This window comes from Talpa europaea (assembly GCF_964194135.1).
Source record: "Talpa europaea genome assembly, chromosome: 6".
Lineage (NCBI taxonomy): Eukaryota > Metazoa > Chordata > Mammalia > Eulipotyphla > Talpidae > Talpa > Talpa europaea.
Window position 1 is genome coordinate 3,350,879 of NC_140072.1, and position 9,692 is coordinate 3,360,570.

General features: G+C 46.0%; 1 protein-coding gene across 3 annotated transcripts in view; it reads right to left on the reverse strand.

Moving 5' to 3' along the window:
• Positions 1-8,662, reverse strand: part of NOL10 (nucleolar protein 10) — a gene marked incomplete at both ends in the record, with an annotated part of 71,040 nt that extends 62,378 nt beyond the window's left edge. For 2 of the 3 annotated variants that reach the window (XM_084234659.1, XM_084234657.1), the window contains 8 exons: positions 413-473; positions 1,319-1,384; positions 2,097-2,233; positions 3,728-3,765; positions 4,799-4,876; positions 5,626-5,724; positions 7,859-7,904; positions 8,597-8,662. In XM_084234659.1, the coding sequence (XP_084090785.1) occupies positions 413-473; positions 1,319-1,384; positions 2,097-2,233; positions 3,728-3,765; positions 4,799-4,876; positions 5,626-5,724; positions 7,859-7,904; positions 8,597-8,662 (591 nt within the window). The remainder of the gene's footprint in view (positions 1-412; positions 474-1,318; positions 1,385-2,096; positions 2,234-3,727; positions 3,766-4,798; positions 4,877-5,625; positions 5,725-7,858; positions 7,905-8,596) is intronic. The other variant, XM_084234658.1, reaches the window with a different exon arrangement.
• Positions 8,663-9,692: the final 1,030 nt, after the last annotated feature.

A 9,692-nucleotide genomic window follows, 5' to 3' on the forward strand; every position in this document is an offset into this window, starting at 1 on the left:
TTCCAGAGGGTGTTCCCTGTGATCTTCACCGGGGCCTCTGGAGTCTCCCAGTCACTGAGGACTCGAAACCTCAGGAAAGTAATGACACACAAGGCACTAAGAGGCACAAAGAGTTGGACGCTGACGACCGCCCCCATGAAGGGGAGCAGGCAACTGGTGGCCCTGTGGCCCCTTGGCCACCTGTGCCTTTGGCATCTGGCACAACCATCTTGCGATGCACCTAAGCCAGATGCCTACTTTCACGGACAGGGCACAGTAGCCTCCTCATGCAGAGACCACCCTCACACCAGAGAGCTATGCGGCCAAGTTTATCAGCACCCTGTTGGCAGGGACCACAAGGCTCTCTTAGTAAAACTCTACTCATCATCAAATTACTAAAATATTTAAACAAATAAGGCCTGAGCACACTTACCTCGACAGTTCCCGTGGCGAACAAGCCGTGCACCGCATTTACATCGCAGACATTATTCTCCCTAAAACAGTGGTGCAACAAGAGAGTATTAGCCCCACTTTGGGGAAGCAGGGCAGTCAATAAACTTTCTACATCGACAGTTAACCCAAGCTGTATGAAGACGGCAGGTTCTCTCACTCATCTGCACCCGAAAAGCACTGGGTCAGGAAAGGGCTGCGTGTTGGCACGCAGTCACCAGCTTCTGCTTGCCAGCAGGACACTTGGGGACCACTGTATGACCCTGACAAGTGACTGACCCTCTCCGAGTCAGCTGGCCTCAGCTGCCCCATCTGTAAAATGAAGGTAACAGTTCCTCCCACACAAACGTGCTCCAAAATTCAAGTGGCCAATGTATCTAAAACACTGAATAATGCCTGGCGTGTAGGAAGGACTACTGTCATTATCACTCAGTATTATGATGACAAATTCGGGCCTAAAGGACTTCGGGGGAAAAAAAGAAAAGGTATTCAAAATACTTTTCTGAAATGCTAAAGAAAAAAAAATTGTGTAAACTACAATGCATGCTAAAAGGAGACAATGAGAAAACCTTAAATGTCTACTAACAAAAACAAAGAAAATGAAAACTATAAAATGGTACTCCAAGTTAATTCAAAGCCTCTTCACGAGAGTGTATCAGAGCAAAATCACAAAAGTCTAAACAACAGTTCAAAAAAACTTTTTTACCAAGTTTTTAAGCTGAATATATTATAAAATATGTTTTTAAAAACAACCAGGTCTCTGAACTTTTTATTTAAGAAAAGGCTGATGGTACTCTAACTCCCCCCAGCGTAGCTTAAAGCAACACTGCCATGACAATGTGAGCATTTGGCGCCATCTTCTGGTCAAAATAAACATAGCGGTACTCACGCAGCATCAGTTTGGAGTGGATTCAGATACCGTCCTTGCTCCAAATTTAACCTATAAACTTCAGAGCTGCAAAGTAAAGAATAAAGTTAAAAATCTAAAAAACTACAATAAACTTTTCTTCAAATAAATATACTTTTAGATGTCTGCACATATCACTCATAAGGTGTCACTTCCCTTTGTAACAGATATGAACGTGCACTCTAAATCTAAAAACAAAAAAAATCACCTTATTTGTGAGTTTGTGTACAGAACCGTACCACTGAGTCGCACAGTGTGTTACCGCAGCTAAAAAAAGAGATGTGGGCCTCCCCAGTGGTGCAGCAGTTGAGCGCTGGGTTGTGAAGCTGCCCGCAGCAGCCTCTGCAGCGCCAGTTCGATCCCCGGCCACTGGGTGAGGGTCCCACATGGTGCGCAGACCTCTCCTGCCGCCCGCTGCTCCCCTCAGCAGTGTGCTTCGGTCGTTCTGCCTGCTCTGCTCCCCGCTCTGGCTCTAGTGAATTCTCTCACCCTCCCGCGCTTCTGACTATATACCCCAGTGCTTGTATAAATAAATAAATAAATCTAAAAAACCCAAAAAACAAAAAAACCACACACAAAACTCCAATGGTAGTGGGAAAAAAAAAAGATGTGATTCCTAAATGATCCAAGTACACCCTCAGGCAACCAACTAAAAAGGTGGGGTTGTGTCAAATTCATCTTTGAATCTCTCCCCCAATTTCAAGAACAGATATTGTCTGGCAGGTAGAAAGGAGAAAGGAGAGTGATGAGTCCCAATTACCTTGCACCTACAAAGTACAGGTCACAGGATGGGTAATGGTAAGAGAAATCTCTCCCAAACTTGGGTATTCTGGTCTTGTAGTAGAAGCCCGACTGTGAGTGAAACTCAATGTATCTGTCATTATGTAAGAAGACAATCTGAAAAGTAAAACAGAAGATGTTTGCTTAGGCCTCATAAAATGTTTATTTCATCATTATCACTAAACTGGCAAAGAAAAACTCTGATCTCTCCCCACCTCCCTCTTTCTGTAAACCCATAGGTACACACACATCTCGCCACTGTGATGAAGAACTGAACCTCTCCATTGGTTTCTCAAAGCTTTCTTGCACCTGAGATAGTCTTTCTGCAAACCCTATTTTCTGCGGGCATGCACGTGGTTCCAGCTCTTTACGGGCACAGCCCTCTCAGTGACCTCAATGAGAGGGGTTCTGTTTTACTTAAGAACACATTCTAATAATCTCACAATTATGCAGCGGTTGAAAAACTTACACATTTAATTTCAATATAGTAAAAGGTATCTTAAAAATCTGCAGGTGGCATTTTAAGCATATTCATCAATAGCTAGAGAAAATACACTATAAAACTACTTGTCCCAAAACATGTGGCAAAGAGGCAAAAGTTTCTGCTGTTTATGGAACTGAAGATAATGTATAATGCTATGTCAGGTCAGAAAATTCAATTTTCCTTCAAAATGACATCTGAGGGCCTCCCCGGTGGCGCAGCAGTTGAGCGCTGGATTGCGAGGCTGCCCGCGGCCTCTGCAGCGCCGGTTCGATCTCCGGCTGCTCCCGGCCACCCCCACCCGAGGAGGGTCCCACATGGCGCGCAGGCCTCTCCTGCCGCCCGCTGCTCCCCTCAGCAGTGTCCTTCAGTCCTTCTGCCTGCTCTGCTCCCCGGTCTGGCTCTGGTGAATTCTCTCACCCTCCCGCACTTCTGACTGTACCCAGTGCTTGTATAAACAAACAAACAAACAAACAAATAAATAAATAAAACATGCCTCTATTAAAAAAAAAAATCTTAAAAAAAAAAAATGACATCTGACATCATCAATTTTTTTTATTTTAAGCTAAATAAGGCATTTTACTGGTGGCCAGCTCACTGTTCAAAGGAACAGGATCTGAAAGAGACTCATCAGGAACAGAGAAGAAAAGGGAACCCGCACATCTAGACGTGCTGAGTTGTTTCAGAAGACACTAGGACCGCTGGTGGGTCAGGAAAATAAAATATAAAACACTGCTATTTTACTTTTCATATCTGAACAAGAGGAAAGCGACCTTGCAAATTACACTCGTTTAAATGTAATGATCAAACTCACAAATCTAGAATATATAAGATGGTCTAAAAAAGATGACTGCTACCAATTCTTTTAAACGTGCATAAAACTTCATATGCAATTTAAGAAACTCATTTTGACACTAGACTGGTCAAAGGCCCTCTCTATCACTGTCATTTTTAAAAGATATCAGGCATCAAACATGTGACAAGTTAAACAGATTAACTGAAAATGATAGGCCTTATTTTACCACACATCGATCTTTAATTTATGACTGGGATCATAAAAATATGTCATAAAAATAAATCCCACCCTTATTTCTTGCTATGGCCAGTGCAAGCCGTGCTGCTGAGCATACCTTTGAATAGTCATCGGACAAAGTGTCAAACGTGACAACTGAAAAACAAGAAGCAGTGGGGAAAAGTATATCATCAATCCACATTTTAAGTAAAAATATGACTCTGATATGAAGATTCTAATTCAGCACAAAAATTTCATAGAAAACTGCTTTTATTTCTTTGCTGTCCTTGTTTGAAAAAAAGAACAAAGTTGCCACATTATATTGCCCCCAAAACATCAAATGGAAAATTAAAAGCTTTATATTTTCTCAATACAGATCAATTAGATTTTCTGCAGAACTAAAGCAAATTTAGAAAGGTAATTTCACAAAACAGAATGATTCCTAGATTTTTCCATGGCTTTTCTGAGATGTTCAATATAAAATAAGATTAAGAAACATTCAAAGTGTGTTGCTTTAAGAGAAGGTAACTAACTTGATAGTTATTCACAGCACACCTGCTAGACAAAAATAGAGTGAAAGTTAACAGCACATGGGGTGTCTACTGTTTTTAAAAAGAAAAGGGTGAAACATGCTAGGATATATATCACATTAAATTCTTTTCTCTCGATGTCAAACATGAGGCCATCTGATACAAACAGCAATGTGTTCCCAGGGGAGCCTGTACAGCCACCACCGCCAGAGCACGTCGAAGGCCACTGGTGACCACACCACCTGCTGCAAAGGGGGCGGGGTTAGGGTTACGTGAGCCCTTACAAAGCGGTTTTCTATGGCTGGTGGCCCCAGGCTGATGGATTGTGGGAAACAGTGACCAGGCCCCTACAGCCCCAACAAAGTACATCCTGTCAACAACCTACATGAATGGAAATGGAGTCAGGCCCAGAGGCGATGGGTGAGAGCCTCCCTTGCGGACACCGTGAGTTCGGCCTTGAACGCAGCAGAGCAGCGCCTGAACAGACCTCACCTGCAGAGCTATGAGCTACTAAGTGGCTGTTTGAAGCTGTTGTGTTTGTGGCAACTTGGTACACAGCACAGAAAATGGTACACAACCCCCCTCCTATTTTAAAAAGGAGAAAAGCAGCCAATTACAAAGAGCTACTTTCATAAATTCAAATTTAACCTTTTACTTACCTTCTGAATCTAAACACCTTTCAAACTTCAAGGATAACTGATAGGTGTCATAACATCGAACCCGAGGTTTATATGTTCCTATAAAAAAAGTCATATAAAAGCTAAAGGACATACTTTCTAATTGTAAACACCCTGTAAATAGGTTGAACATATTTTTTGTCTAGAGGCAGGGAGGGATAATTGTAACCATATCAAAGAATTTAAAAGTCGCCCTCCCCAATATCCCATGGAGAAAATGAGCAAAAGGATATAAACAGGCAAGTCACAAAAAATGAAACACAAATAATCAGCTTTACAAATAATTAACAAAAGATATTAAAATAACAACATGTTTTTGGCAGCAGAATGGCAAAGATGAAGGGGCCTCCCTGGTGGCCTAGGGGTTAAGTCTCTGTGCTATCATTGCTATGGCCTGAGTTCCATCCCAGCCAGGAGCTGCTCCCCTCGGCAGTGTATGTCAGTAGACCCGCCTGCTCTGCTCCCTACTCTGTCTCTGGTGAGTCCTCTGTGCATTTCACTGTAGATAGGGACATACAGAACTCCAGGTAATGACTCACATACCGAGTCACTCGAGGTGGAGTATACTGCCCACTGAAGCTCCTTCAGAAAGGCACCCAAAACAGAATGGGCAGAGAGGGGGAGAGAGACATGTGGCAGAGCAAATCCAGCAAACATTACTGCAGAATCTAGGTGTTGGTAAACAGATGTTTACCACAATGCTTTCAATAAACTTTGAAACTTTCTATAAGAACATGTTAGAGTAATAAAAAGAAAACCTGGCCATACCTGCTATGAAGTGTATGTAAATCAACCAAAAACAAGCTTACCGGTGGCTAAAATATACTGTCCATCCTTCGACACCTTAATAGTAGTGCAAACAGTAGGCATCTCAAAATCCTGGATAAGTTCAATTCTCCTACGGACATCTAGAGAGAGAGAAAGGAAGCACCCGGGTCACCACTACGTGCTTGTTCCTCCCACAGGATGGCAAAGCACACAGAGCAGGGATCGTCCTGGTGCCCTGTCCCCCATGACTTGCCAGGGTTCAAACATTATTTTTCTAAACTAAGTATTTCATATTTACTCTTCAAAAAGAAGTATGTTTCATTAACTTTTTTAAAATAGCCAAATAATAATGCATGACATAGTGTTAAGACCTGGATAAAGGTGAACAGAACAAACATTAAACCACGATGACTGCTCAAAAAAAAATTGTCTTGTAAATGTTCAGACATTCAAAATCCTGGCACCAATGATCTGCTGCCAAGAGGATCCAGGCTCAAACACCAGCAGGGACTCGCAAGACTGGCTCCATCTGACAGGAGCGTGCAGCTCTGGTGGTGCCCTCCTACCCCACTGCCTGCAGCAAGGACTGTGACTCTAAAGGGCATGTAACTGCCTCGTGCATTAAACCCAAATATAAGGCACCAACCAAGCAAGTAGGGGGGCGGCTCACTGTGGAAAACAGTGAGTTCGGAGACGGCTAGGAGGAGTCAGCACCCGCTTCTTCCCGCTAACCTGAGTCTGCTCTCCCCCAACCAGACAAGGGAGCAGCGTGAAAGGATCAGATGCCATTAGGCCAGCAGACATCACCAAAGCAACCATTTTGGGTTTCCTTTAAGGTCTGGCTTTCTTTTTTCTTTTCTAAAGGTTTTAATTTATGGATCCTCTCATGAGAATCTGCACAATCACCACACAATCACACCACAGGATCCTCACTCCCCGCTGCCAGCACCAGCTGGCCCTTGCAGGCCCCCGACAGCCTGCATCCTGTTCCTGAGACCCCTCACCATCTCCTTGAGGTCTTGGTCTTCTTTCAAGTCTATGTTTAGGTTCATTTTCCTTTTTGTCACTCAGCAATTTGCAATCATGACCAAGCCAGTTATCTCCCCACCATCAAAGTGGGTTCTGAATCCAAATACAAAGATGACATCCAGGATGGGTGTGCATATTTTAGCCAGTTTTCCCCGCATCTCTCTTAGGTGCTGCTGCCTCCCCAGGGTGAAGGACCGGTCATGTGTTTCCAGTGACAAAACCATAGGGTCGTGACCTTCCTGGCCTGGAGGGTATCTATGCTGTTCATGATGGTGGTACACCTTCAGGCAGCCAGCGAGGAAAAAGCTCAATTTTCTCCCCTTATTTAGGAAGATTACTTTTCCAAGATGTTTGCCTTGGGGTATTTATCTTGGTATTTGATAAAATACATGAGGCAATAAATCATGTTTCATACATGACAAGTTATAATGGAGAAAATCTGTCCCTAATGATTTTAAGTATAAAATCAACCACACACACAACATAAAAGAATCAGAATCTTCTGCAGTGAGTTTTATTGTTCATTTTCATATGTCCTGTATATAAAATACTTAGTTAAGAATACAAATGTTGGGCCTCCCCAATGGCGCAGCGGTTGAGCTCTGGGTTGCGAAGCTGCCCGCAGCTTCTGCAGCCCCGGTTCGATCCCTGGCTGCTCCTGGCCACCGGAGGAGGGTCCCACATGGCGTGCAGACCTCTCCTGCCGCCTGCTGCTCCCCTCAGCAGTGTACTTCGGTCCTTCTGCCTGCTTTGCTCCCCGCTCTGGTGAGTTCTCTCACCCTCCCGCGCTTCTGACTGTGCCCAGTGCTTGTATAAATAAATAAATAAATCTTTAAAAAAAAAAAAAAAAGAATACAAATGTTCACTGTCTCCAAATCTCAAAACCCAACAACTGGGTTTAACCAATGAAAAAGATTTGGATAGGCTGGTGAACAAAGCCATTCCAGAGTCGTTGGGAGAGGGGCTGGGGAAAACGGGACTGCAGGTGACAGGACTGACCCAGGAGTCTTGTGACTTCGGCTGCCATCCATGGAACAGAACAGGCTAGCTGATAGCTTGTAAGTAGGCAGAATCAAATCCCACACCCACCAGGAACCTATCAACCACAGCAAAGTTTTCTTAAGAGGGATAAGGGAAATAATTTATTTTCCACTGCATTTTGTAAACTTATGGCAACAGCAAATGAATGACAGCATCACAATCTGAACCATGAATGTAGCTGAAGAGAAAAACAGTAATACTCACCAACATCTTTCTTCTGTAGGGCTCTCTTCTTCCGGTCAGAAAGCCACTTAAAGAAAATAAAGAGACTTTATTTTACAACTTTTCTTTTAGTCTTTTTCTGCTTAGTCTTTTTCTATTTCTGCAAAAATAATGATCCTCATATGAAAAAAACTGAAACCTTATAGGAACACATAACATAGAAAGTGAAAATATTCTGTAATCCTAACCCCACTATCATATTCTTTTTTTTCTTGATGATATTTAAACCTATTAGACAATAAAATTTTATAACTTTTAATAGAAAACAATTTCATCTAATCAACCGATGAGCAAGTCTCAAATATTAGGTGTTATAACTAATGTATGGAACAACTTCATCTATTTAAGTGGGTTTTTAACAAGTAAGCAACTCTGATCACCCTAAAGCTGTGGTTCTCGAACAGGAAGAATTCTGCTCCCCAAGTACACTTAGCAAGTGTTAAAGACACATTTGGTCGTCACGACTGGAAGGAAGGTGTGCCCCCGGCTTCTGGGTGGTAGAGGTCGGGGCGCTGCCAATCACCCCACAACTCACAGGACAGCCCCCCAAACAGGGAACTGTCCAACCGGACGGTCAATAACGCCGATAATAATGAGGCTCAGAAGCGCTACCCTGGAGAAGCGGGGCCTCCCCGACCGGGCAGCCGGTCAGGGCCAAGCAAAACAGGGCGGCGCAGAGGGGCGGCGGCCCGCGAGGAGGGGGCTCCCGCCGGGGCTCACCTCGGGGAGGGACTTGCCGCAGCTGAGGCTGTAAATCTTCACCTCGTTGAGGCTGGAGACCTGCATGGCGGCGCCGGGGAGCAGGCACCCCGGCTCCGGCCCCGGTCCCCGCTCGGCCCCGGGTGGCTCAGCGCGCCCCACACGCGAGCACCCGAATCCAAAGGTGTCCCGGCGCACGTCCGCCGCGTGCGGCGCGGCGCGGGGTGATGACGCGCTTCCTGTCGCCGGAAGTGCGCGTTCCCGGAAGCGGGAAGCGGCGAGGAGAGGCCGCGCGGCGCCGGGGCGGGCCGGGACCCTCCGCCGCCCCGAGGGACGCCTGCGGGACGACGGGACGGAGCCCGGCGAGCGAACCGGGCGGAAGTGTCTTCTTTTCCCTCCACCCGCGTTTGTCCAACATTACGTTAGGAATAAGCGCGCTTTAGCGTTGGCGCCTTGCAGAGGGGTGGAGGTGGGCCCGGCGGAGCGCGACCTCCTTCCACGGAGGAGGGACGGGAGACGCGAGCTGCGAGCGCACGGCGGGAACGGGAGCGGCGGCCGGCGAAGCCGCGGGTGTGAACCTGCGGGCCGCAGAGACGGGTGCGCGGCGGGGAGGACGGGCGCGGCCCTCGCCCGCGCCGGCCAGGAGGCCCACAGGCCGCGGGTTAGCCCGAGCGCCGCCCTTCCCCTGACCTGGACCCGAGAACTTGAGGGTTTTCGTCTTACTCAATAGAATAAAACGTGAGGGGAAGGCGAGGTTACCTGTGCAGTCAGGCGGCTCCTTTCGGAATGGGAGCTCCACACCCCTTCCCTCACGCGTGCAGGTGGGTCATTTTGAGCAACAGGCTGTATTGCCCGTGGCCCGGGTCAGGACTCCTGGGCTTAGCAATTTTAATTCTGTCACAACAGTCCTTAAAGTTCCAGTGCGTGTTCTGCAATACCTCCTGCCCGAGACTTTCTTGGGGAAGCGTGCAGGACTGCCAGCCTCCTTGGGGAGGCAGTGTGCCGCGGAGAGGTCTGGGGCTGCGTAGCCACCATCAAATAAGTCTGTAAGCAAGTGATACAAACAGAAAACGCTTATTTCTCAAAAACTGTGGAATGATTTCCAAGAAATCCTTGA